General features: G+C 32.2%; 5 protein-coding genes across 5 annotated transcripts; 4 read left to right on the forward strand and 1 right to left on the reverse strand.

Moving 5' to 3' along the window:
• Positions 1 to 7,600: 7,600 nt before the first annotated feature.
• Positions 7,601 to 11,661, forward strand: LOC145570901 (protein FAR1-RELATED SEQUENCE 5-like). The gene is made up of 5 exons (XM_081630023.1): positions 7,601 to 8,064; positions 8,837 to 9,657; positions 10,171 to 10,479; positions 10,623 to 11,452; positions 11,581 to 11,661. Exons 1-5 carry the CDS (start codon positions 7,601 to 7,603, stop codon positions 11,659 to 11,661), a joined length of 2,505 nt encoding a protein of 834 aa, XP_081486149.1.
• A 966-nt stretch (positions 11,662 to 12,627) lies between these two features.
• LOC145572046 (uncharacterized) lies at positions 12,628 to 16,588 on the reverse strand. The gene is made up of 10 exons (XM_081631064.1): positions 16,285 to 16,588; positions 14,510 to 15,141; positions 14,333 to 14,377; positions 13,946 to 14,155; positions 13,778 to 13,861; positions 13,587 to 13,700; positions 13,338 to 13,490; positions 13,123 to 13,232; positions 12,974 to 13,049; positions 12,628 to 12,895 (listed from the first exon to the last, which is right to left on the reverse strand). Exons 2-10 carry the CDS (start codon positions 15,131 to 15,133, stop codon positions 12,776 to 12,778), a joined length of 1,536 nt encoding a protein of 511 aa, XP_081487190.1. The 5' UTR covers positions 15,134 to 15,141; positions 16,285 to 16,588; the 3' UTR covers positions 12,628 to 12,775.
• Positions 16,589 to 16,726: 138 nt separating this feature from the next.
• On the forward strand, positions 16,727 to 20,583 carry LOC145570363 (serine/threonine receptor-like kinase NFP). The gene is made up of 2 exons (XM_081629415.1): positions 16,727 to 18,015; positions 19,343 to 20,583. The coding sequence occupies exons 1-2, from the start codon at positions 16,834 to 16,836 to the stop codon at positions 20,075 to 20,077; spliced, it is 1,917 nt and encodes a 638-aa protein (XP_081485541.1). The 5' UTR covers positions 16,727 to 16,833; the 3' UTR covers positions 20,078 to 20,583.
• Positions 20,584 to 21,687: 1,104 nt separating this feature from the next.
• On the forward strand, positions 21,688 to 22,975 carry LOC145570902 (serine/threonine receptor-like kinase NFP). The gene has a single exon (XM_081630024.1). It carries the CDS (start codon positions 21,692 to 21,694, stop codon positions 22,973 to 22,975), a length of 1,284 nt encoding a protein of 427 aa, XP_081486150.1. The 5' UTR covers positions 21,688 to 21,691.
• A 2,579-nt stretch (positions 22,976 to 25,554) lies between these two features.
• Positions 25,555 to 26,543, forward strand: LOC145570903 (protein LYK5-like). Its single transcript, XM_081630026.1, has 2 exons — positions 25,555 to 25,566; positions 25,785 to 26,543. The coding sequence occupies exons 1-2, from the start codon at positions 25,555 to 25,557 to the stop codon at positions 26,541 to 26,543; spliced, it is 771 nt and encodes a 256-aa protein (XP_081486152.1).
• Positions 26,544 to 27,424: the final 881 nt, after the last annotated feature.

A 27,424-nucleotide genomic window follows, 5' to 3' on the forward strand; every position in this document is an offset into this window, starting at 1 on the left:
AATACTCCCTCCGTTTCATAATGATGTTCTTGTTTCGTAAATCGATGCAAATTTTGACCCAATTTTGACCGCAAATATCTTTAATCTCACACTAGCAAAAATTATAAAAGTTAGATATTAATAATCTACTCACTAAGACGAATCAAACTAGATCCCACATGACTATATTTATTCTTATAGATTAAGAGAAATTTAGAAGATTATCTCTTTCTTAAAAAAGTCAAAAAGTCAAAACAAGAACATCATTGTGGAACGGAGGGAGTAATTAATACGGAGTAATAATCAACATAGATCTATAGATAGAAACATAGATATCGTGTGGTGTGAGGTGTCATCCTAATTCGTAAAAAAATGTATAGTAGTAATATTTCTTCAAAAACAAATAATTTAATAATATTTTAATAAATTAAATTATGAATGTAAAAAGAAAAAAATTAAATAATGGAGATTCTCGAATAGTCTAAATAGATGATAACTAGAAACGTTAAAAATAGGTGGTGGGAGGTACATTTTAAATAACCTAATAAAAATAAAATTTCATGCCATAACAACTTGCAATTGCTACCAATACAAATTAAGAAAATTGGTAACTTGAATATAAATACTAAATTAGAAAAGAAAAATATATTTATAGATTAACACAATTAATCTATTATTTCAATGGGCTCCTCTCCGGTTATATCAATGTAAATCGATTTTCTCTTCTTGGACGACATTTCTTTAGGGGTATCCTCATCTTTTTTCATCATCACACTAGTTAAACATTGCCTTTTAAATGCTGCTTCAATGGTAGGCAGTACCCGAGCGCATCCATCCAACAGTTGTTGCGTTTTCTCCGTTCCTAAATGAATGATCAAAGATCGCATGAATATGAATAAGTCTCTTCTATGCTTGATTAAAGACTTGTGTAGGTCATCTGAGAAAAAAAAATATATCAATTAGATATATGGATTGAAAATAATTCTTAAAAAGGAAACAAGAAGCACCCAAAATATGAACATCTAATACCTCTGGTAGCCATATTTAGCAATAATGGAAATGAACTTTAAGTAGAAATTAGAATTGAATAATGATTTATGTAAAACCTTTTTATATACTTCATGTACTCCAAGAATTTATGGTTACAATTGGAGAGTGGGGGGGATAGTGGGGAATGTGGAGTGAAAAGAGTAACGTGAAGATATACTTCATGTACTCCTAGAATTATTTTTGTTTTCACTTTTATTTATTTACTAGTTTTAAGTCCCGTGCCATGCACGCCTATAAATTTTAAAAAAAAATCATTTTAAATTAATTATATGTAACAAATAAAATTCAAAAAAAAAAAAAAAAAAATTAAAGCAATAGTTCAATATATTAACTTACTCAGTTTAAGACATATATATTTAAATAAATAAGTTCAAACATGCGACATTTTGGACTTTATTGGAGCATTCACATTGTATCTCTTTCATTCCCTTTGGTTTTTTTTTTTTTTTTTTTTTTTTTTTTTTTTTTTTTTTTTTTTTTTATCATCATCTTAAATTATTAGCCCTATATCGAGCTATATCCAAAGCCTCCTTTTATTTTTCTTCTTCTTCTGATTTGATCTATGAAACTATTAATTATTTTAAATGTAAAGACGAAGTTATATTTAGCTAGTATTGATGTAGTATGCAAAGTGTTTAGTATAACAAAATTGTTGTCAAGTTTTAATTCAACTTTAAAATATTTAATATTTTGTACAGATTTGTAAACCGTATCGTTGACTTATTTATATTACTTATATAATATGTTATTATAAAGAAAATAAAGAAAGAAACCCCTAAATATGTGGTACGTATTATGATTTCTGAGTGAAATTATAGAAGAAAATAAGAACATTGTAATTAAAATCTAGTGAGAGAAAATATCAACTGATTTCTTATTGGTAGTGAATAACGTTATTACACATAAAGCTAAAATAACAAATAATTCACAAACTATATTACAAATTTACAACTTAGGGCCTGTTCATATTTACTGAACTAAGCTGAACTGAACTAAACTGATTGGAGCTGAACTGAACTGATTAGAACTGAACTGAACTGAACTGAGCTGAAATGAATATTTTATGAGAGAGGGAAATTAAGAGCTGAACTGATTGGAGCTGAACTGAAATGATTGGAGTTGAACTGAACTGAACTAAACTGAAATTAAGTAAACATGAACAGGCCCTAACTTGTTAGTTGCTATTGTATGTCTTTAACTACCTGTAACAAACTACTCATAATATTCTGTTACAAAAGCGTCTTAAACATTCTAGAAGAATTTAGCAGCCCTAGGTCCTGTTCTCTTCAGCTTAATTTCAGTTCATTCCCTAATTTTCTTTTCTCATAGACAGTTCAGTATAATTTAGTTTAGTTCAGATCAGTTCAATTCAATTTAACTCAGTTTAGTAAAAAAAAAACAGACCCTTAGTCTTCTTCTTTTTTCTATCAGCAGAATATATGCCGGTATCAACCCTTGATATCTTCTTCTTTCTAAATACTTTCCAACTTTATTATCGGAGTCGTAATCTTCGGAATCACCCCGGGGTTAGTCGATCCTTATTTTATGTGTAGGTGCTTAGCTGGACGATAGGGTCTTCACAGATCTTGGATGCGGGTTGTCGGATCCAATTTGGAACATGATCTTTAATTCTATATTAGTAATTCACGAATTTGAATTGATGACATCTTATAATAAAAAAAAAAAAAAAAAACCCAAAGGCTTTAGCAATGTGCTACAACAACTATCTAATAAATGTATAAAGTGAAGAGGAGTTGAGTGGTCCATGTTTGACCTATCTAGGGATGACACGTGTCCCTCTTTGATTGGGCCTATCCAGCTATGGCTTTGCGACATGCCTTGAACATTACTCTAGAGTCGGGTTTTCTTAATACCCTAGACACATGGACCAATCTGGTACTGGCACAAGTCACCTTAAGAAACGCCTGAGAGGGCCAACTAGGATAAGACACGTGGCACAAAAAACATGAGGCCCTTCATAGGCTCAATTGTCGAGACGTAGTAAAAACGGAGTATCCCAATTACATAGGTTAACTCCGCATTTTTTACTCAACTTTAACATTTATTAACTTGATCGTCGGAGGCGAAACTCCGGACACCGGAGCTTCAATTTATTACAGGTACAAGCACCGATAGATCTAGTTTTGGAGTTGTATCTCTCTCGCAGAACACATCAAAAGACCCCGAAATAGCATTCATTGTTAACAATCTATTTTAAATATGAACTAGCTATTGACCCAAGCAATGTCCTGGATCATCATAATTTCATAAGTTTGATCAAATTAATTTAGAAGAGTTGATGTTGAACAATATTCATTACTAAATGAAAATATATTAAGAGGAAACATATGAAAAGTTTTTCAATTAAATTAATTACTTATTATTATATAGCATTACAGTTAAATCAATAAAAAGGAGACTATACATTAATACAATTCATCAATATGGTGAGAGAAACGGGATGATACGTAGAATGACATGTAGTGCATATGTGGTATATGGGTGACACATGTCGTTAGCATGATGTCCTCATGAGTTTTAATAATGTTGATTATTATAGATTTTAGACATTATATTCGTAACAATTAGGGTCTGTTCTCTTACGTTGAAATTCAGTTCGGTTTAGTTCAGTTCACTTCAGCTCCTAATTTCCTTCTCTTATAAAATGTTCATTTCAGTTCAGTTCAGTTCAGTCAATGAGAACAGACCCTTACTCTATATAATGTTTAATTTATTAATTATTAATGATTTCTTCGTCCAAATTTAAGTGTCTGGTTTGTAATTTTCACGAATTTTAATGCAAATGGATAAGTAATTATACAATGATTGAAATAGTTTGAAGCACACATATGCAAAAATATAGTACGTTTTCCCATCAAAAAATTAAAAAAATAAAGTACATTATTTTCTGATTTTGCTTATATCCTACAAAGAAATGCAAGGTTGGTTGCTTCAAAAAAAAAAAAAAAAAAAAAAAAAAAAAACCATAATAATGCAAGGTTGGCAAATCCATGCCTATCATTATGAACCAATGAGAAAGCAAGAAATATTTTTTAATTAACCAATAAGAGACAAGTACACGGATTACAAATAACCACGATATTAAAAACTAATTAGTTACAAAACTTCCATTAATTTATTTATAAAAAAAATTAAATTAAAAAAAATATCTTAAAAAAATCGTTTGTTTATTTTATTTGAAACAAATTTTTTATATGAATGAATCAAAAGAAATCTAATTTGTTACGAAACTCCCTAAAAAAATATATTTATGTGCCCCATTATTTAACTGCATTTAAATTTGTAATTTCAGTAGTTACCTCTACTGAAAGACTTTTCTCGTAACAAACTATGGCGACGAATTCAGAAAAAGATTCAAGCAATCAATGTGATTGTTATGAGCGTATAGAAAAGTTAGAAGAGATAGTTTCATCATTAATTTCAACATTAGATAAATTTGTAGAGCAGTATGGAGGTTGTATTACAATGAATCATGCTTCTATGACACCACCGGGTGAGTTAGGAGAGATTGGGGTAAACCATACAACTCCTAATATGAAACATGTGCAAGAAGTTGGATCGCCATCCAAAAAAACTCGAATATCAAATACTTTGCACAAAAATGCCGATAGTTTGTTACCGATGACCAAAGTATCATGCAAGCGGTCGAACCTCATGGAAGCGGAAGATACGGTGAGATTGAATTTGATCATGGATCACGTTTTTCATCACACATACATGTTTATTAGTTTGTATAATTGATTTATCATTCTCACAATAATCTATGTAGGTTGATGACTGTGAAAATGCTAAGATAGCACATACATTACAAGTTCTCCAGCAAATATCAAAAAATTCCACGAGACATGGAATTGACACAATCGAGATGGTTCGTTTATCAATTTCTCCATTGTTTCCATAGTTTTGATATTTCATGATTCAATATCTCATGTATATGTATATTTCGTATCTTAAAAAAAATATTTTGTATCTTGTGTTAATTAATTTAGAAATAGCATTTTGATGTTCATAAGAATCATAAAAATTGTTTAATGATTCAATACCCTTTATTCATCGCTTTGACAGTTTTTTTGATCCAGTTTTTTTTTACCGTTAAACTAAAATTTCAAAACTGACCAAATATCCTTTTTTCGTGTAGGATCTAGAGGCAACAGATAAGTACAAAAACTACTTATCTTATTTGACTTCAGAAGAAGCCGAATTTTGTGATCTACTATATTCTTGGAGGAATAGCCCATTAGAGACTGCGTACTCGAATATGGAACTTTCAATTCATTTATCTGTGAACGAAGTTTTATGCATGTTTCCAGATGGATTCATTACTGATGAAGTATGTATATCTTTTTTGAAAAGTATTGTTGCAAATAATATAATTAACATTATACTAACAAACAATAAAGTTCCTTTCAAAAAAAAATAAATAAATAATAAAGTTGTACTTCATTTGCCATGAATTTCTATAAAGCTAATACATTTATTTATATTTGTATATATATGTTGATTGACAGATAATTGACTTGTATATGCACAATCTTTATTTGGATGCTCTTGATGCCAAAAGTAATAATAAATTATACTTACCCGCGATGTTTCAGGTTAATCTATCTGTTATGAAATTTCCTTCATTTATTTTTTCCACTTAACTCATTAACCTTACATTCATTTATTTTAATTTAAAATCTTGCTTGCAACCTATTGTCGTATAGAGTCTTGTTACTGAGGTGAATGTTATGAATCAAGTAAAGATGCGTCGAAATGAAGTGCATACTATAAGAGAAGTTTGTGATAAATATATTCCCAATGATACATCTGCTATTCAACAGGTACTACAAAAAATTTAATGTTACGGTGCTTTTATATATATATATATATATATATATATATATATATATATATATATATATATATATATAATATATATAGATTTTACATTTTAGTTACATGTGTCTAATTACAGGTTTACATTCCAATATTTGATTACATCAATGGTCATTGGTTTTTAGTTGTTATTGACATGGCGGAAAAACTGTATTTTCTATTGGACTCATCACATACTACTGATGTAGCCATTCAGCTGACTAACGAAATTGTAGGTTTTCTTCCCATACTTTTTCATCAAAGTCTATTTTTTTGATACGCCTTATCAATCATCGTATGAACTTACAAAAAATATTTTCGTTTAAATAGTTGAAAAAAGCATATCTCATTTATACCGAAGATCCAAGGGTAGGTCGATTTTTTGATACCGTGATGAACTTTGACATAGAAATTCCAATAACCAATAAGCAAGAGCACAGGTAAATAATATATATGCATTTAATCTCATAAATGTTTTATTTCTACTTAAAAAACTATAATAAATAAAAAATATAAATAATGTTTTATTATTATGTAGGATTGAAAGCCCCGTATATATGATTAAGTATATTGAAGCATCCAATCGGTCAGAATGGAGCAAAATCAAGTTAACGGTATATTTTATATATTTACATGAGAATTATGTTGTGGCCTTGTGGGTGTATTTATGTTCATTACAACTATTGTATGAATGCCCCTTTTTATGTAGAGAGATGAAGTTAGAGTTGAACGCCTTAAAATCATGGTGAAAATGGTGAACTCAAAATATAATTACGCTGTTCCATTTGGAAAGAGTGGAGAACACATCAAATGGCATGCCGTGTAAGAGTAAATGGAAGGTCAAGGTTTTTGATGCGGATCGCGAAATTTATTTCCTATTATTAGATTTATAGTAGCGCATTTAAAGAGCGTTTGACATTTAATTTGTACTCCGTATTACAATTTTTTAGACATTGTATTTGTATTACATTGTTTATTTATATATATACTCCGTATCGTTTTTTTTTTCTTTTGATAATAATTATTTAATTACATTGTTGATTATAAAACGATGTGTAACTAGGTTTTTTTTTTATATATATATATTTTTTTGTTTAACACATACTATACATGTATTGTATTAATGTTACTATTAATCGGATATATTCCAATAAAAAAAAAAGGAAAAGAATGACCCCTTTTCTAGTACATACTGCAGTGGCGGATCCAGGAATTAGGTAATGGGGGTACGGAAATTACACCTATTAAAATATACTTTAATTTATGAATGAAGTATTATTTATCTGCCATATAAACTTTGAGTTTTTATTTTCAATATTAACAACGTATATTGAGGCAAAATAAGTTATAAGTTAGTGGGTTTATTTGTTTAAGCACTTTCTGTTAGTGGAATCTTGTTCTTATCATTATATATATACACAAAAAAAAAGGTTGAAATTTTGCCAAATAAAAAACCAAAAAAAAAAAAAAAAAAAAGACAACGTTGAAATATATAATTTTGAAAAAAATCTACAGTTTTTTTAAATTTTAAAAATACACATGGATGAAATATATATTCGAATTTTAAAAAACCAAAAATCTACAGTTTTTTTGAAATATAAATTTAAAATTTTTTTAAAAAATCCATCTCTCTTAAAATAACAATCCATCTAAACAAATCAAAAACATGGATGAATTCTTTCAAAAAAAAACCATGGATGAAGATAATGAAATTTCTTTGCCAGTGGAATCAAGTGAAAAGACTCTTGACTATTTTTTTGATGAGAATACATGGGATTCTTTTAAAAAACCTCTCAAGGATTTTGACGAAACAGACATGAAATCATTGGAGTTCCATTCCTTGGAAGCATGTGAAGAATTTTATTCGATCTATGCAAAAATCAAGGGTTTTGGCATTAGAAAAAGGAGTCCACGATATAGTACTGTTGACGGACATCCAACTTCTTGCCCATTTGTATGTGAAGCCCAAGGTTGTCGAGATGCCAAATGGGATAATTTAGAGGGAAGAAAGAAAATTCCGAAGAAAATAACACGATTTAATTGTGAAGCAAAAATGCGAGTCAAATTTATTAAAGGTGACAATATTTGGAAAGTATATCACTTCATTGGAGAACATTCACACCCTCTAGTGCATCCAAAGCATGTGCCATATATCAGGTACGATTGATTAAAAAAATTTCATATTGTAACTGAGTAAATCTCAACCATCCATTTAATATAATTCATCGTATCCATCTATTTAGTTTTCAAATTACATCATTAAAATAATTAATAAGATAAAAAAAAAATAAAAAAAATAAAAAATAAAAAAAAAAAAAACTTTTAAATACTAGAAAATTGGTCGATTGGTTTCTTAAAAATTAGAGATAAATTTCATCATATTTTATCTTCTTCTTTAAATTTTTTTCCTCCCTTTCACTGGTTTTCTTTAATGGTGGATGATTCATTCTTTGATAAACTTGATGCAAAAATTATGGAACTAGTAATAGATAATGTCGTAGAGTACTAGCCTACTAGGTTTATATATATAGGTTCATTGATAATAAACAATAATCGAATGTTAGTTTTTAATGGAGATGAGAGAATCCTTTGAACTTATAATTTGCAATTATAGGTGTTCAAATTTAGTATGGATAGTTATAAAATTTTCATCATTCTACTTAAAAAGAAAATAAAAATAAAAAAATAACAAATAATCATTGTATAAGTTGGCCTTCATGTTATGAATTTGATATGGAATTGAGTTATGTAGTACTTCTTTCAATTAACTTGAATTTGATATTAACGTAATCAAAGATTTGTGAGAATTGGAAAAATTATGTTTTTAACAAAGGCAATGTTGGATACACTAAATTTAATTACAATAAGTTGTCTTACATTTAAGGAAAAATCAAATTGTACTACCCTTCAATTTTAATATATTATGCAGGTCTCATAGGATAATAAAAGATGCTGATAGAATTGTAATTACTCAAATGTACAATTCTGGAATCAATCAAAGCAATATATTGAGACATATGGTTAATCAAGTAGGAGGACATGAAGCACTTACTTTCTTGAAGCAAGATTTGTATAATTTTGTTGAAAGAACTAGACAACAAGAAGTTGAAGGTGGGGATGCAGAAGCTGTGTTAGCATATTTGATAGGTAAAAAGGTGTACGATCCTAATTTTTTTATTTCTTACACTCGTAGCAAATCTAATAATTTGGAAAAGTTATTTTGGTGTGATGGAGCATCTAGGGTGGATTATAAAACCTATGGACATGTTCTAGCTTTTGATACGACGTATAAATGTAATGTCTACAATAAGCCATTTGTAGTACTAGTGGGTGTTAATAATAATCGGAGAACAGTAATATTTGGTTGTGCACTTATCGTTGATGAGAAGGAAGATAGTTATACTTGGGTGTTGGAACAACTAATTCAAGCAGGAGATGGACTAAAACCAAAAACAGTATTAACAGATGGTGATAAATCCATGGCTAATGCTATTAAAGAAGTCCTCCCTAACACTAAGCACAGGTTATGCTTATGGCATTTAATGCGAAATGTGAAGTCAAACGGTGGAAAAGAATTTGGAAATTGTTTTATAAGATGTCTTGATAGATACAGAGTGCCGGATGATTTTGAAAAGGCTTGGAAAGAACTCATAACCAAATTTAAACTTGAAAATTCAAAGTGGGCGACTCAATTGTATGAAGACAAAGAAAAATGGGCAGAAGCTTATATGCGCGGTTATTTTTTTGCAGGTAATTTTTTTCACTTACTTTGGCCAATTAGTTGAATATTATAATTTATCATTAATTCTAGTAGTCTAGAGATGAAACTTTTTAATTTGGTTAAATAAAGAATGGGCTTAAGTTTCTAGAATTTGACTTTCTTTGTTATCATTAATTATAGTAATTTAGATAGTAGTAGTTAATGTAAAGAGGAAAATGAAAAAATCATAAAGGGGAAAATGAAGTAATCAAATTCAAGCGAAAAAAAAATGTAATTTTCAGGTTTAGATAGTAGTAGTTAATGTAATTTTTCTTAAATCTACCCTTTGCTTTACTCCTTATGCCATTAGTTTTTTTTCGCTTGAATTTCAGAATAAATAGTTGGGAGCAAATATAACCAAGTTTCTGCATTGGTTAATAAAATTAGATTTTTTTTTTTTTTTTTTTTATTTTTTAGTTTTTTTTTTTTTTTGAGACAAAGTTACTAAAATTAGCTCATAGATACCTATTCGTTCCTTTAAAGATTAGCATAAATATTTTCAGGCATGCGGAGCACGCAGCGTTGTGAGTCGATGAATAGAACATTGAAAAAAGTATTAGATCAAAAAATAATGCTTTACAGATTCGTTCAACTCTTTGACGCTTCAATCAAAGATATGCGATTTGATAATGGAACTGATGATTTCACAACGCTATATTCGGAACCGGTCTTGACGGGTACACTCTGCAATATCAAAAAACATGCTGCATCAATATATACCAGAAAGTCTTATCAAATCTTATGCAAAGAGATGGAGGCCGAAGCAATGTTTGTTGTCGTAGAGGTCGCAGAGGAATCTTCCGAGTCCACAGGTAATCAACAATCCATTTTTATTGGTTAGATGAAGTTGATTCAAATTATAAGCAATACCTTGTGATTCGTCATGATAAATTTGATACTATGTACTATATTATTGTTGCCTAAATTTGATACCACGTAATGGTTGTTCCCGTAGAGGTTGCAGAAGAATCACACAACCCCACAAGTGATCAACAACCCATTTTTTACTGGTTAGATGAAGTCGATGCAGAAGACAGGCAATACCTTGTGATTCGACATGATAAATTTGATACTATGTATTGTTGTTGCCTAAAATTGGAGTCAATAGGATATCCATGTCGACACATGTTTGCAGTGATGAAATATGCAAAAATGAAGCAAATAACAGCTGGTTGTATATATAAGAGGTGGACAAAACATGCTAAGGATAATGTTATTGAAGGAGAAACAACAACAACAACAACAACAACTGAAAATGACGAGTCACAAGAAATGAGTAGGTTTTTATCTTTGAATGGTTTTTCCTCCAAAGTAAATCGATTTGCTTCAAGAAACCAAGAGATGTATGATAAAATGAAGGATCATTATGCAAAGATATTGATTGAATTCCAAAAAGGCGAAGAAGCAACTCAGAAAAAGGGTAACCATAATAAGAATACCCCTATTGGCATTGGTGACCCGGAAGTAGTAGTTAATGTAAAGGGGAAAATGAAGAAATCAAAACGTACTTGCGGAATATGTCATAAACCGGGTCACAACAAACGCACTTGTGTAGAAGCCCCAAATATATCTCCATCACCCGGGTCAAATTTTGGTAGTAGTGATGACTATTCTGATGACTCTCTAAGTGCAAGTAATGACATTGAATCATATAATGCCTCTTCACAGCATGCTTGCAACACTATGTCTATGTCAACAAGTGACGATTCACAACACACTAGAACTAATTTATCAGCTATTTCAGAGTACATGCCCAAGATATATGTTGAGGGACAAGTACAACAGGTACAATTTAAACGTATGATTATTTATTTATCTCCTCTTTACTAAATTTATACATGGAATTTGATATAGTTTTTTTACTATAGTTTTTGTATATTAAATTTATATATGTCCATTACTTTATATTGCAGGATGTACAAGAATATGATTTGATTGATTTAGAGAACAACCCTCTAAAGTATGATTGGCATCCAACAAAGAACACTTGGTAGAATTTGCTTTTGTTCTAGTTTTATTTTCGTTACAAACGCTCTACATTGCTTTTTTTTTTTTTTTTTTTTTTATTATTATTTTTTTAATCTATTTATTAATTAGTTCTAGAGTTTGTGGCAGACATTCAAGGATAATTTTGTTTTAGTTTTTATCTTCCTTACAAACTTGCTACATTGCTTGTTTTTTTTTTCCTATACATTAATTAGTTCAGAGTTTGTGGCAGAAACTCAAGGATAATTTTGTTCTAGTTCTTATTTTCTTTACCAACTTCCTATATTGGTTCTAGAGTTGGAAACTCAAGGATAATTTTGTTCTAGTTTTTTTATTTGTTGATGGAGCTCTAGTGACAATCTAGCCAAGCTGACATTTATTTGAGAAATTATTTCACCATATTTGCAAGTCGTACGTATATCCCAAAACTTAATTATCTATAAGTTGTAATATGATAAAAACAACTTCAGAAGTAAATATTCTATTTTAACTTAAAGCAAGTTTTCCAAGTTTGTTCCATGTGATGAAATGTCTTACGGAGTATATTAAAAAGTTACAACCTTGATTGATTTTACTACGTAAAATCCACACGGGATACATTTCTTTCACGCTTAAAATTGCTCTAATATTTGAATATTCTAGAGGGTGGTACTCAAGGTTTAACATTAGATAGTTGACGTCATCAGCCCCCCTCTTTGTTTTCCACTTTAGCTAATTGTAAAGCAAAAATTGTAGAGTTAGATAATAAAAACTTTTTCCTCTTGCCTAGATAATTTGATGTCTTCATGTGTGACTATAGACATGCATTAGATAATTAGTACGAATAACTCCTAAACCTCCACTGAATTTTACAATCAAAATTTAAAAAAAAACAAATTAAAAAAAAAAAAAAAAGTACACTAACCTTACTCCCTAGCTAGTACTCAATAATCAGTATGTGTGCACATAGTATCCAAAACAACAACTAGGTGTGATTCAACATGAATAATCTGTAATGCATAGGTTGTAAGGGTAGTTGATTGCAATACGCAATTTAATTACAAACCTTAATAAAAAAATAAAAAGTATATAACAACAATCACAAATACCACTAAAATGAAAGCAAGTGTAATGTACGAAGTATTAAGCTTGCATATCACATAGAATCTCTTTAACAATGTTAGATTTGTCTTGCTTATTATTGAATTCACTTTTCAAAATCTTGACAAGATACTTCAAGCGTTCCACTCTCATCTGATCAGTCTGCAAAGTGACATGTTTATTAAAAAGCAAAATTAACATTTTTTAACTACAAAAATTACAACAAAAATATATGCTTACTGTGTATTGAATTTTCCTCCATTGCGAAATATGATCTACTTCCATATGCTTGATCATAAACATCCCAGAATCATGTCTACAATAAATAAATTGTGCAATTATAAGAGATGATCATAAAATATAACCAAGGCGAAAATATTATCACATACCCATTCATTTGTTTTTGCGTATCACAAACTTCCATATCAAACGAGGTCACTTCCTTAAATATTTGATTCAACGGTGGATCACTTTCCACGCAATTCGCGGTTTTTGCTAGCTAGTACTCAAATTAATTAAAATATTAGTTTATTTGAAAAAAACATAGTAATCATAATAATAAACCTAGGTTAATTGTCAACAATATTTAACACATAATACTTACCAAATCTAAAGCCAAGTTTTTCCGAATATTTGTGGTCGTTAATGAGTCTAAAAGATAACATCTCTTCTCTTCTATTTGAATGACAACTAAGAACCAATGACAAGTTGACAATAACAACGGACCATCTATCTTTTCTAACATAGGAAAGTAAACCTACAACAAAATATAATATTATCCAATAAAAATAAAGTTGTAAAACAGTGAAAAAATGTATGTTTTTTTTAGACAAAACAATTAAAATATATATACCTGTTTAATATGTCTAGTGTCTTTGGGAATAATTTTTTTCAAAAATGATATAACAGGTGCCAAATCAGTTTCATATGGCTCATCATTATAAACGTCATAACCCAATACTCGACCCTGAATAATATCAAAGTTAAAATATATTTAAGTGATTGTCCAAACTTTATCAACAATTATTAATAAACATTTAATACCTGGAATACTGCAGGTAAATATAAATTATGTGATTGAATTTTGATTGCTCTCAAACTCATATCAAATGCAACCAGGTCTACAAGCTACATTACATTTTTCTGACCAAAATTAGTTACCTTGTATTCAAATGACTTATAATTTAATAAAAGGAAAAGTAAGAAACTTACAAAATCATGAATGCTTAAATCTGGATATAAGCATATAACGTCATCCACTGTCCAAAATATAGATGTCCAATGAGAACTATAAATAGTTTGGATCCTATCGTTATAATTATATAGTCTCTCACATATTTCTCCTTCTTCCACACTTAAATATTTCAAATATTCCTTGTATAAAGGTGTGATAGGACGTGCACAATTGGTAGACATATTGCACTGCCAAAAGCCAAAAAAATAATTACAAATAGCCCAAAAAAAATAATTAAGAATGACTCCATATAATATAATTATATAAACCACTTAATTTCCCTCAAAAAAAATATAAACCACTTAATAATACCTTCATCAACACTATATTTACAATCCCATAGAAAAAATACCACTATTTCATACCTTGTTTATTTTTTTTCTTGGTGTTGAATCTTCAACAATTTTGTCCTATATAAAACAATTTCTTATATATTAAATGAATAAGCAATTGATGCACTTATCATATTGTAGTCAAGGAAAAAAAAAAAAAAAAAAAGCATGCATAATATAACAAATACATACAATGGTGTGGTTCATTACCTTCATTGGTCCACTAGTTGATTTCGGTGGAGGCGATGACGTCTTGTGCTTTTTCTTTCTTGAACATTCAACTTCAACAATAGGACTATCTCTAAGTGTTATTAAACCACTAGAAAGGGTAGGCTCATTAAAAGAGATTTTCTTAAGGCTTGATGGAATTCCTTTTTTCTTTTTTCCAAATCCAATACTATGCTCATCCCTAAGATTCAAATTTTTATTATATTTTGGATTAAAATCTTCAACATTATCCTTTAAAAAAGGAGATTTTGTAGAAGACGTTAGGTTTTTTTGGCATACCTCATCAACAACTTGTTCTTTATCCTTATCACCACTATCTTTTGAGATTAATTCTTGTTGTTCTACTAAAGATTTTTTTTCTATAAAGTCATTACTCTTTACAAAGTTCCCAAATAACTTATCGAATTTTGATTTCAAAATTATCAATGACTTTTCCAACATGATCAAACGATGGTTGTGAGTACATTTCTTGTTTTTAAGACCATCAAATTTTTCATTTATAGTGATGACTAGTTTTTCAATATTTTCTAAGCGTCCATCAAATTTCTCTGCATTATCAGTATTTTGTGTTGAAGGTTTGTTCATGCTCTTATGTCTCATTGTCATAGACTAATCTGCAAGACGTTAACATACACATACAACATAAATAAAAAATTAAAAGAAACAAAGAAAAAATATCAAAGCCTATACTACTAAAAATTATAAGAACCAGAGAAGAAATATCAAAGCCTATACTACCATCAAATTATTAATCCAAAGGTTTTAATTTGAATCAATCATTTATTGACAGTTGATCATATTGGTAGCAATTCCAATGAAATGTATAGATAGGAGAAATCATAGTTCAGCCCAAAAGTATAGATTATACTCATAACACTGTTCAAACAATGACAATGATGTAGTAGTCTCACAGTATATTACGATATATTTAGGAAATATTTAGATTGGGAAAATATATTTTATCTTCTAGATATTTAGTTTCCATAGTTATCATATTTAGCTATCATGTTTCCTAGTTTGATACGACTAAGGAATCATGCTGCCTTGTTCTATTTAATGGCTTTGCCATATGTTAATGAGAATCAAGCCAAAGCTTTATCACAATTTTACATGGTATCAGGCCAAAGTTTCTAACAACCAATTTCAATGGCAGGTGATGATGTTCCACCGCCACCCCCACCCCCACCCCCACCCCCACCCCCTCCACCGACCGAAATTAAACCCAATTCCCCTTATTATCTTGGTTCTCAAGACCGACCGGGAATGTATAAGAGTATTACAGAATATGCGGACAAACAAAAAACTCTGCTGCATCAATGCAAAATATAGAGATATCCTTAAATTTCACCATCGCCCCTAATACCTCTTCTAAAAAGATTCCCACCTCAAGCAGGAAAATTAAAGTCATATATAAGCAGTCATAATCCCGTCTAGTTTACGCTTAAAACTCATTGTCATAGATCAAACTCACCATATAAAAACCAATGAAAGAGGAATAATTACTTGTTAATCAAACTCAAATTCAATTGATAACTCTTGAACCAGACCATAGAAAAACCCTTAAAAATTATCACTTAAATTCTATTAGAATTAAACACCCAATTGAACAATTGATGCAGAAAAAGTGAAATTAAGAGCTATAAAACATCAAGATCATAAAAATCTACAGTAACAATACTTTAAAACATTATTCAAATCATGAATTCATCCAAATTTAAGAGTTAAATAGCCTATAATACAACATAGATTAAACTTACCGAATCAATTCCAACCGATTTGAAGAGATGACATGCAAAGTGGATGAGAATTGAATTGAAGCAACACAAAATTTAGGGGAATGTACCGAAATCAATCAACAGGAGAGAAAGGGAAAAAGAAAACTACTTTGTGAAATATGGAAACTGACTGATAGTGGATTAGAACGTGTTTGAATTTTAATGCTTTTTTTTTTTATTAATGATCTCCAAAAATAAAATCAGAAAGTCAACTATATCAACGGTTTATATTAGTCAAAAAATATACACGGCTGTGATTTAATCTAATACAATGGCCACAATTTTATTGTGGCCACTCAAAAGTCATCCGAAAATTCTATTGCATAGTTCTGTTAATTTTGTGCAATTGACTAACCCACTTTCAGTCTTCCACATCCTTATCTGAAAGAGAGTGAAAACACAATTTTTCAACATAAAGGGCCCCAAAATGACAGACTCCCATGACCATTACTAATGCAGTTCACATCCAAACTCATAAATATGACAACCAAATTTTGAGTTTTGAAAATTCTTCACAAAAATCCCAAAAAAATGTTACCAAAAACTCCTCATTTGAGTGAATTCTACTGTCTAATTCTGCTACTTTTCCTCAACATAATCCACCATTCTAAAGCTCAACCACCCACATATGGCTACACTTGCACAATCAACAGCACAACCACCAATTTTCCCTGCCAAACTTATGTATTATACAGAGCTAAACCCCCAGATTTCTTAGACCTTGCTTCAATTGCTGATGTCTTCAATGTCAGCAGATTAACAATCTCAAAACCCAGTAATATTTCAAACCCATCTTCATCTCTTCTCCCAGATCAACCCCTTTTCATCCCTATTTCATGTGGGTGTCACCCTGTTCAAAATCAAACCCTTAAATCCATCTCTTTTGCTAATATGACTTACACAATCAAATCAGGTGACACTTTTTATTATGTTTCTAGTCATGTTTATGGTAATCTTACTACTTGGGAATCTACTGTAATTATTAACCCTACTGTTGATGTTTATAATCTTACTATTGGGGTTGATTATAATTTTCCTATTTTTTGTAAGTGTCCTAATAGTACCCAGTTGAGGAATAATGTTAATTTCTTGGTTACTTATGTTTTTCAGCCTAATGATAGTTTGAGTAGTATTGCATCTTTGTTTGGAGTAACTAGGCAGTCTATTGTTGATATAAATGGGAATAATTTTAAGCCTTTGGATACGGTTTTCGTTCCGATTTCGAAACTTGTTAAGCTTAATCAACCCCCTGGTGTTCCTACTAATCAGACTAATAGTGGAAGTAATCAAACAATTGTTGTTAATAGAAACAATGATCATAAAGGGGCTGTTGTTGGTTTAGGTGTTGGATTGGGTGTTAGTGTTTTGTTGCTTGTTTTGGTTTCTGGGTTGTTGGTTTATAGGGAAAATGAGTATAGGAAAAAGTTAAAGGAGAGAGATTTTGAGGTAATTAGTAGGCAGGAGAATGTAGGAAAGGGTAGTGAGAGGAGAATTTTGAAGCAATTAGAACAGAATATGTTGTTAGCTGATGTTTCTGAAACTTTGGATAAGTATAAGATTTACGAAATCGACGAGTTGAGGAAAGCTACTGATGGATTTGATGAGAGGAAGATAATACAAGGTTCTGTTTATAAAGGTTGTATTGATGGAAAATTTTATGCTATTAAGAAGATGAAGTGGAATGCTTATGAAGAATTAAAGATCTTGCAGAAGGTACATCTATTTTTTTTTCCTTGTTTCAGACTTGATATTTTTCTGTTACTTCTGTATATTTTGTGATGATTTTTATGTATGTATTTAGTATGTTGAAATTCAGCTATAAAGTATTTCTATATACGGCCTTGTTTACACAAGAATCATTGTCCCTAAAGCATCGAGTGCATTCTTGGATAATTTATTGATGTGTTATATGAATTCATATAGAATTCTGTCATGTTCTTTTGTAATGTTGGATATGATACTAATAGGTTTTGTTTAGATGATGTATGTTCGAGAGTTGATAGGTTGATCTTTAGATCAGCAAGAAGCACACAAGTCCCGTAAATAATCACTAGATCCATTGGAATTAGATCTAAGAATGTAGCACCAAAACCGTCCAAGGTATTTCCAAAATTGTGCTGTATGCACCAGGCAGTAGGCCACACCAAGATTCTGAATACTACTACTCCCATCCATTAATTATTTCATTCATGTCCGAGCTAACAAGCTTGCTGTTTCCCAAACAACCTATAAATTGAATTAGCTGTTTGATGTGATTTCAAGTACCTCAAGTATGATTTATTAGGGGGCCAAAAAAGGTACTAGCAAAGTCTTTGAAGTGTGATTGAAACAGGGGAAAAACAAGTGTCTTGTGGAATAATAGAGGAAAAACCGTGATGTTGATTAGAAACTAAGACATAGAAAGGCGGTTTTCTTAGATTAGCTGAGATTAAATAATATACCAATAATAAAAATAGGGGTTAGGTGTTGATTTTTGACTCATTATTGACTATAATCTATTTGAAATTGTGAGATAATTATTGGAGGTTTGCTTAAAGAATTGATTATATAGTTGGTTGAATAAATTAACAACTAATGTCAGTGGACAGTGTGTTAGATTGAAATAAATTAAAACGCTGCTGATTTATATTATTGAACTTCTTGGAATCATTAGTTTGTCTTGGAAGCATCACTTGTTAACATTTGATGAATTTGAGATTTTTTTTTTTTTCTGCCAAATGTTTGTTTTAAATTTTCTTACCATGAACTTAATGTGATGTGCACTATAAAATGAACTAGTTCAAATCAGTCTGCAAATTTTAGACTAGCTGCTTAATTTCATTGTCTCTTCGACTTGGGTTTACCTTCTTTATATCTTTTTTTTTGGGAAAAAAGGGGTGGGGGGGGGGGGGGTGGGTTGGGGTGGGGGAGAGGAGGAGGAGGAGGAGGAGGAATTGCTGAAATCCTTAAATTTAAACTAAAAACGTGACAATTGAATTCGGGTGGAAATAGAATGATTTAGATCTTTAATCTTGATACAATTTCCTCCTGTTGGTTGCAGGTGAATCATGGAAATTTGGTCAGACTGGAAGGATTTTCCATAGACCCTGAAGATGCTACTTGCTATCTAGTATATGAGTTCATCGAAAATGGGTCTCTTCATTCATGGCTACATGAGAACAAGGGAAAATTAAACTGGAAAACTAGACTAAGAATTTCTATTGATATTGCAAATGGTCTTCAGTACATCCATGAGCATACAAGACCTCAAGTGGTTCACAAAGACATTAAGAGCAGCAACATTCTCCTCGATGCCAAAATGAGAGCTAAGATTGCCAATTTCGGGCTAGCAAGGTCCGGGTGCAATGCTATTACAATGCACATTGTAGGAACCCAAGGGTATATTGCGCCTGAATACTTGACTGATGGTATAGTCTCTCCAAAAATGGATGTCTTCTCATTTGGAGTAATTTTGCTCGAGTTGCTATCAGGTAGAGAGGCCATCGATGAGGAGGGAAAAGTACTTTGGGCTAGTGCCCATGAAATATGGGACTGCACTGATGAAGCAGAAAAGGTGAAGAAGTTGATGGAGTGGATAGACAAGTTCCTTGTGAAGGAATCTTGTTCTGTTGAGGCATTGACAAACATAATGAATGTCGCTGTTGCTTGTGTTAATAAGGATCCCTCAAAACGGCCAAGTATGGTAGATGTTGTGTACGCATTGTGCAAGAGCGATGACCTCTTCTACGACATATCAGGAAATGAGTTTTCTACATCTCCCATTACAGCAAGGTAGGACAAAAAAGGTATATTTAGGTTGAGATACTGCCTGTAGTGGTGTAGTCTTTGATCTGTAGATGGTATAAATTTTTGTTGTTTACCTTAAACTTTTTTATTGGTATAAAAGAAACAAATGCAAATAACAATGTATTATAGGCGAAGAAAAAGCATGTGTTAGGCTGTTAGCGGTATGATAGATTTTACGGAGTATATAATAGAGAGTTGTGATCGTCTCATATTTTGGTGGCCTTTTATGTACTCTGTCCAAATAATATGTACATTTGTTTTTTCTTGGCCAAAGGGTGTTAATTATAGATTTATAGATGTGTGGAAGGGTGTTAATTATAGATTTATAGATGTGTGGAAAAAAAAAGTTCCTAAGGCTACCAAACATACATATGAAAGTACTGAAGACCACACTGAGGGTATCAATTATCTTGGGATGAATGTAGTAATACTCTTATAGTCTTACATAATGAGGGTTGGGTGCATTCTTATGCTCCCGGTTTTCACTTATTTGAACTTAATTGACCTTATTAAACTTTTTTTTAGTTGTAATTTAAACTTAATTCGTCCTTTTTCCTATTATCGGGGCCTATTTAAAAATAATCCAAAACTTATTAACCTTTATTAAGATAAGGTGGACAAAATATAGAAAAATGATAATGGGTGTGGCCAACTTGCGGCTCTACATAACCTAACATGAAAAAATACGAATGACACAACTTGACATCTCACTATGTGTGATAGGCTTAGGTCATACTACATATATATTTATGGAAAAATATGACGAGGCACAACATGATAAATCAAAGCACGCATAAATAAAATAATATTGGCATAAACACGCAAGCTGACACACAATGGGACATGGAGATGGCAATTGGATTGGTGTAGACCTAATCAAAGCTTACTCGGCCTAAAAAATGCCAATTTGAGCAGAATTTCGAAACTAACCCAGGCCTTTTTTAGATAATGGATTTTGAGCTACTAAAAATTCAGTTTTATTCAAAATTTTGGCCCGAAATAGCATGTTTGGGCATAGTTTTTTCAGCCTGAAATAGACCAATTTTTTGGGCAAAGTCTGGCCCGTGATCACCTCTAGACTGTTATCTAAGCCGCCCTTTTGAGAATTTCAACATAGCAAGTAAACAGTGGATTGAGCTAACCAATTCCAAAGTACGCATGCGAGCCTAATACAAGACACCGTCCAAAACCATCTTTAAGAGCAAGACTTAATATTGTATTTAGATTTGAGAGGCAATCATGAAAACATGAGAGAAACAAGAGAGAGAGAGATAATACAAGAAGAAAATTCTTCTGCAGAGTTCCATTCAATTTGTGCAATTGATTAACCACTTTCAATGTCTAACACACCCTTATCTCAAGAATAAAGACACAATCTCCTCATTAGAAAGGGCCCCATAAATAACAAACTCCCATGACTAGTACTTCTGCAACTAACATTCAAACTTATAATAGGAATAGCAGCCAAGCAGGATAACCAATTTTTGACAATTATACTGTTGAGAATTCACTAAACTTTATACAGATTATACCTCCATTCCTTCAATTCACATTCACCTATAAATAACACATTAAAAAAATATACAAAGAATCCCAAAAAAAAATGTTGCCAAAAATCTCTCATTTGAGTAATTTCAACTGTCTAATTCTGCTACTTTTCCTTAATATAATCCACCATTCAAAATCTGAACCAACTACAAATGGCTACACTTGCACAATCAACAGCACAACCATCAATTACCCCTGTCAAACCTATGTATTATACAGAGCTAAATCCCCTGATTTCTTAGACCTTGCTTCAATTGGTGACATCTTCAATGTCAGCAGACTTTCAATCGCAAAACCCAGCAATATTTCAAACCCATCTTCATCTCTTCTCCCAAATCAACCCCTTTTCATCCCCATTTCTTGTGGGTGTCACCCTGTTCAAAATCAAACCCTTAAATCAATCTCTTTTGCTAATATGACCTATACTTTCAAACCAAATGACAATTTTTATTATGTTTCCCCTGAAATTTATGGTTATCTTATCACTTACCAATCTACTGAAATTGTTAACCCAAATCTTGATGTTCATAATCTTCCTGTTGGGGGTGAATATATTTTTCCTATCTTTTGTAAGTGTCCTAATAATACCCAGTTGAGGAATAATGTTAGTTTCTTGGTTTCTTATGTTTTTCAGCCTGATGATAATTTTAGTAATATTGCATCTTTGTTTGGAGTAACTAGGCAGTCTATTGTTGATGTAAATGGGGATAATCCTAAAGTTTTTGATACGGTTTTCGTTCCGGTTTCGAAACTTGTTAAGCTTAATCAACCGATTCAACCTCCTGGTGCTCCTAATAATCAGACTAATAGTGGGAGTAATCAGACTATTGTGGTGAATAGTAAGAGTGATCATAAAGGGGCTGCTGTTGGTTTAGGTGTTGGAATGGGTGTTAGTATTTTGTTGCTTGTATTGGTTTCTGGTGTGTCTATTTATAGGGAAATTGACTACAGGAAAAAGTCAAAGGAGAGAGATTTTGAGGTGATTAAAAGGCAGGAGAATGCAAGGAAAGGTAGTGAGAGGAGGGTTTTGAATCAATTAGAACAGAATTTGCTGTTGGCTGATGTTTCTGATACTTTGGATAAGTATAAGATTTATGAAATTGATGAATTGAGAAAAGCTACTGATGGGTTTGATGAAAAGAGTGTGATTTATGGTTCTGTTTATAAAGGTTTTATTAATGGGAAATTTTATGCTATAAAAAAGATGGAATGGAATGCTTATGAAGAGCTAAAGATCCTGCAGAAGGTATATCTCATTTTTAACTTGTTCTATAATTTTATTTTTTTAGTACGGAGTTTTTTTTTTTTTTTTATTTTAATAGAAAAATCAATTCTTTAATAAAAAAATTACTCCCTCCGTCTCTTTTTACATTCCTGTTTGTAAAATTACACGGGAATTAAGAAACTAAGAATAAAACAAAGGAAAATTTGTTAAAAATAATCCCAACTTTTACGTATTCGCTTTAAATAATCCTATCTTTGGATTATTATTAAATAATCCCAACTTTGGGATGTATTCGCTTAAAATAGGCCCATGTGACCGGTAACCGGATAAACAGGTAATTATTTTTTTATAAGTTAATTGACACGTATCGTCGCGTTAATGGTTGAAAATATATTTTTTTAAAAAAAACAAAAAACCCAACTCCAAGCTCCCAACCAACGACAACCACCACTGGCGTCGGGCTTCAGCCTGCCACCTAGCCCAAGTCCCTGGCCTCACGCCGCACCGCCTCCCCACGTTGGCCCACGCCGGCACCGCCCTAACCATAATGTGTGGTTGGTGCACCCGGGTGCACCATGCGCATGATGCACTCGGAAAGAATATTAGCTATATTTAAAAGAACATGGGCGAAAAAAAGAACATTATAGACATTAATAAAGAACGCGAGCATAATATGTTCTTTAAGTTTGATTATTATGTTCTTTACATTATACAATATGTTCTTTAATGTATGTACATAAAAAAAATTAAAAAAAAAATTTAAAAAAAAAATCACCCGAGTAACCCGGAAAAAGAACATGTTCTTTAATGTATTATCATGTTCTTTTTGTAAAGACTTTATGTTCTTTGAGCACTAGAGGTGATCAAATTTAGACCGGTCTGGCCCGATTTTGGACAGGTTTTGGGAAGAATTTTTTCGCCCCCAAAATCGGGTCGGACCCGGCCCGTAATTTAATTTTTTGAGCTGGTTTGGGAATGCGTTTTTATGCATTTTAGTTGATTATTTTTGACTCGACCCGAAAAGGCCGCATGGCCGGACCATTTTGGGCGGGTTTAGGCAAAAAAATTTCGACCCAACACTTGGCCCGACCCGATAAGTGATCTGATTTTTTAACCTTGGCCCGACCCGCCCAATGATCATCTCTATCTTTGTCAAACATAAACATGTTCATTTTTGTCAAATATAATGTTCTTTTTCAAACACGTTCAACCACCCAAGTAACCATGTAAAATAACATGTTCTTTTTGTAAAGACTTTATATTCTTTGTAATGTCATGTTCTTGTCAAACACAAACATGTTCTTTTGTCAAATACAGGTATGTTCTTTTTCAAACACTAAAATGTTCTTTTTTTGGCTCATGTTCTTTAAAATATGTCTAATGTTCTTTCCGGGTGCACCATACATGGTACACCCTGGTGCACTATACTATTTTCACCCTATCCATCACCAGTTCAACCATACCACTTCTGCCACCATCATCGCCACCGCAACACCACCCAAAATCGAAATCAAGCTCAGAATCGCAACAAAAAAATTGAAACAAACCGAGATTCAAAATCAAACAAAATGGAAACAAAAAACAAACTAACAAAATCCACATTATCAACTCCAACCCATTCGAAATGGAAACAAATCGAAGATAAGGACGGCCCACTCGCCAGAGTTTGCAAAATTTTGCCGGAAATTGAAAGTGGGGAGGTGATTTAGGTATTTTGGGTGGTCGTGGGTGGGATTTCGGGGGTTTTGGGCTGCGGGATTGGTGGTTTTGGGGGAAAGGGAGATACCGGCGGGGGAGAGGGTTCTGGCAGACACGTGGGTAGGGAAGGGGGCTCCGGCCGCCGCAGTTGTTTTGGGAAAGGTGGTTTGTGGGTGGTCAGGTGGTGGCTAGGCAATTTACTTTTTTTGTTAAGGTTTTCTCTTATTTTAAAAATTTTTTATTTAAGTTTATCAACCAATCACATGGTGACACGTGTCACCTTAACCAATTATAACAGGTTAGTAACCGGTTAGGGCCTATTTTGAGCGAATACACCCCAAAGTTGGGATTATTTAATAATAATCCAAAGTTGGGATTATTTAAAGCGAATACGTCAAAGTTGGGATTATTTTTAACAAATTTTTTAAAACAAATAATAATAAAACAAAACACAATGGGAAGTACAAAACATTAAATGATGTATTTGAGTAAAACAAAGATAGATTAATATTTAATGATGTCATGTCATCAATCTTTTGCAAAAAAAAAAAAGTACTAATAACATGCTCCTATTGGAATATTAAGAACAAATCATATTCATCTAAATTTAGGAGTGAGAATAGGAAAGTAAGAGTGAGAAAATAAGAGTAAGCATCAATTACATAACAGAAAAAGAGGGATAATTTGGGATATTTGGAAAAAAAATATTTACTAAAAAAGGAAAGGAAGAATGTAATTTTGGAATACCTAAAGAGAAAAGCAGAAATGTAAAAAAGGGACGGAGGGAGTTCTCAATATACAACATCTATAAAAGGTTTTCAAATTTTACAATTAATACATGTACACAATGCAATAGATTGAATAAAATAAAAGTTCTTTCGTACCGTAGAAAAAAGTAAAACAACTTATCTTTCAAGGGAGAATAGACATTTACTTTAGAAAAGGAAGAGTTTTTATAAAATAAAATCCGATAAAAGTCCCTCTAGAATTCAGCAATGGAGTTTAGGGTGTTATAGATCGGAGAGCTGAGAGGGGAAGAGCTAAATTTCCGTAGTTAGGTGAATTGTTGCCCCCGGAGCAAGTAAAATATACTTCTAGCACATTTTTGGGTGAATACTGAGATAAATATGTGATATTGGATTGTTATATGATCAGAGTGCATGTAGTAATATGTCATGAAGTAATTAGCTCATGATGCAATTTAATTTCCTCCTGTCATTTGCAGGTGAATCATGGAAACTTGGTCAGATTGGAAGGATTTTCCATTGACCCTGAAGATGCTACTTGCTACCTAGTCTACGAGTTCATCGAAAATGGGTCTCTTCATTTTTGGCTACACGAAAACAAGACAAAATTAAACTGGAAAGCTAGACTAAGAATTTCAATCGATATTGCTAATGGTCTTCAATACTTTCATGAGCATACTAGACCACAAGTGGTTCATATAGACATTAAGAGCAGCAATATTCTCCTAGACGCCAACATGAGAGCCAAGATTGCCAATTTCGGGTTAGCAAGGTCTGGGTGTAACGCTATTACAATGCACATTGTAGGAACCCAAGGATATATTGCGCCTGAATACTTGACTGATGGTATAGTCTCTCCAAAGATGGATGTCTTCTCATTTGGAGTAGTCTTGCTCGAGTTGCTATCAGGTAGGGAGGCCATCGACCAGGAGGGAAAAGCACTTTGGGCTAGTGCCCATGAAATTTGGGACTACACTGATGATGATGCCGAAAAGGTGAAGAAGTTGATGGAGTGGATAGACAAGTTCCTTCAAACGGAATCTTGCTCAGTTGAGGCCTTGACGAATATGATGGATGTGGCTGTTGCTTGTGTTAATAAGGATCCCTCAAAGCGGCCGAGTATGGTAGATGTTGTGTACGTGTTGTGCAAGAGTGATGACCCCTTCTATGATACATCAGAACTGAGTTTTCTACATCTTCCATTACATCATGGTAGATCAGAAAAATATTTAGGTTGAGATGCATGTATGTAGTCCCTGTAGATGACTGTTGAACAAATGAACTCTTGATGTATAAAATTCCCAAACAACACATGTAAGTGTCTCACATTGAGAAAAAAAAAGAAATAACTAAACACTTTAGGGTTTTTCTACACGGTACCCCTGAGATATTCACTTTTCCAAGCTATATCCACCCAAAATAAAAATTCCACGCTGTAACCCCAAGATACCTTTAATGTGTAAGATGTACCCCTGCCGTTAAGTTGCCATTAACTATTGCCGTTAGTTTTAATTTCCTCACCACCAAACCCCAGCCCTCACGACCCACCAACACACCCAGGCCACCCGTCGAACCCCACCTGCGAGCCGAACCCCGCCAGCGACCCCTATCATCACCCATCACAGCCCCACCACCACCCATCGGAGGCCCACCACCACCTAGTGCACCACCAAAGAAAGAGTTCGAATGCAATGGAGGAGTTTAATTCGAATTGAAATTTCGACAAATTGGTTTAGGGCTTTTGTTTCATCGGATTCAAATTACAAAATTAAGTTGTTAATTGTTGTTTTCGTTTTCAAATCAAAGAATTTGGTTCAAAACAATTGAAAACCCTAATTTTTTCCCCCAATTTGATTTTAATTGTTAAATCATCAATTTTGGTTCAATTAGATTGAGATTAAATACACAAAACTTTTTTTAATTGATTTTTCCAATGAAAATCTGCGAGAATTATGGTTCAATTGGTCGAAACTGTTCGACGTTTGCCTAAAAATTTTCGAAAAATGGTCGAAAATCTGGGCATGAAGAGTTGAGAGAGAAGGAGAGAGGAGGGTCACGCGGTGGTGGGTCGAGGAGAGAGGAGCGAAGCGCGGTGGTGCGGCTGGATCGGAGGTGCGGC

This window comes from Chenopodium album, chromosome 12, assembly GCF_948465745.1.
Source record: "Chenopodium album chromosome 12, dcCheAlbu1.1, whole genome shotgun sequence".
Taxonomy (NCBI): domain Eukaryota; kingdom Viridiplantae; phylum Streptophyta; class Magnoliopsida; order Caryophyllales; family Amaranthaceae; genus Chenopodium; species Chenopodium album.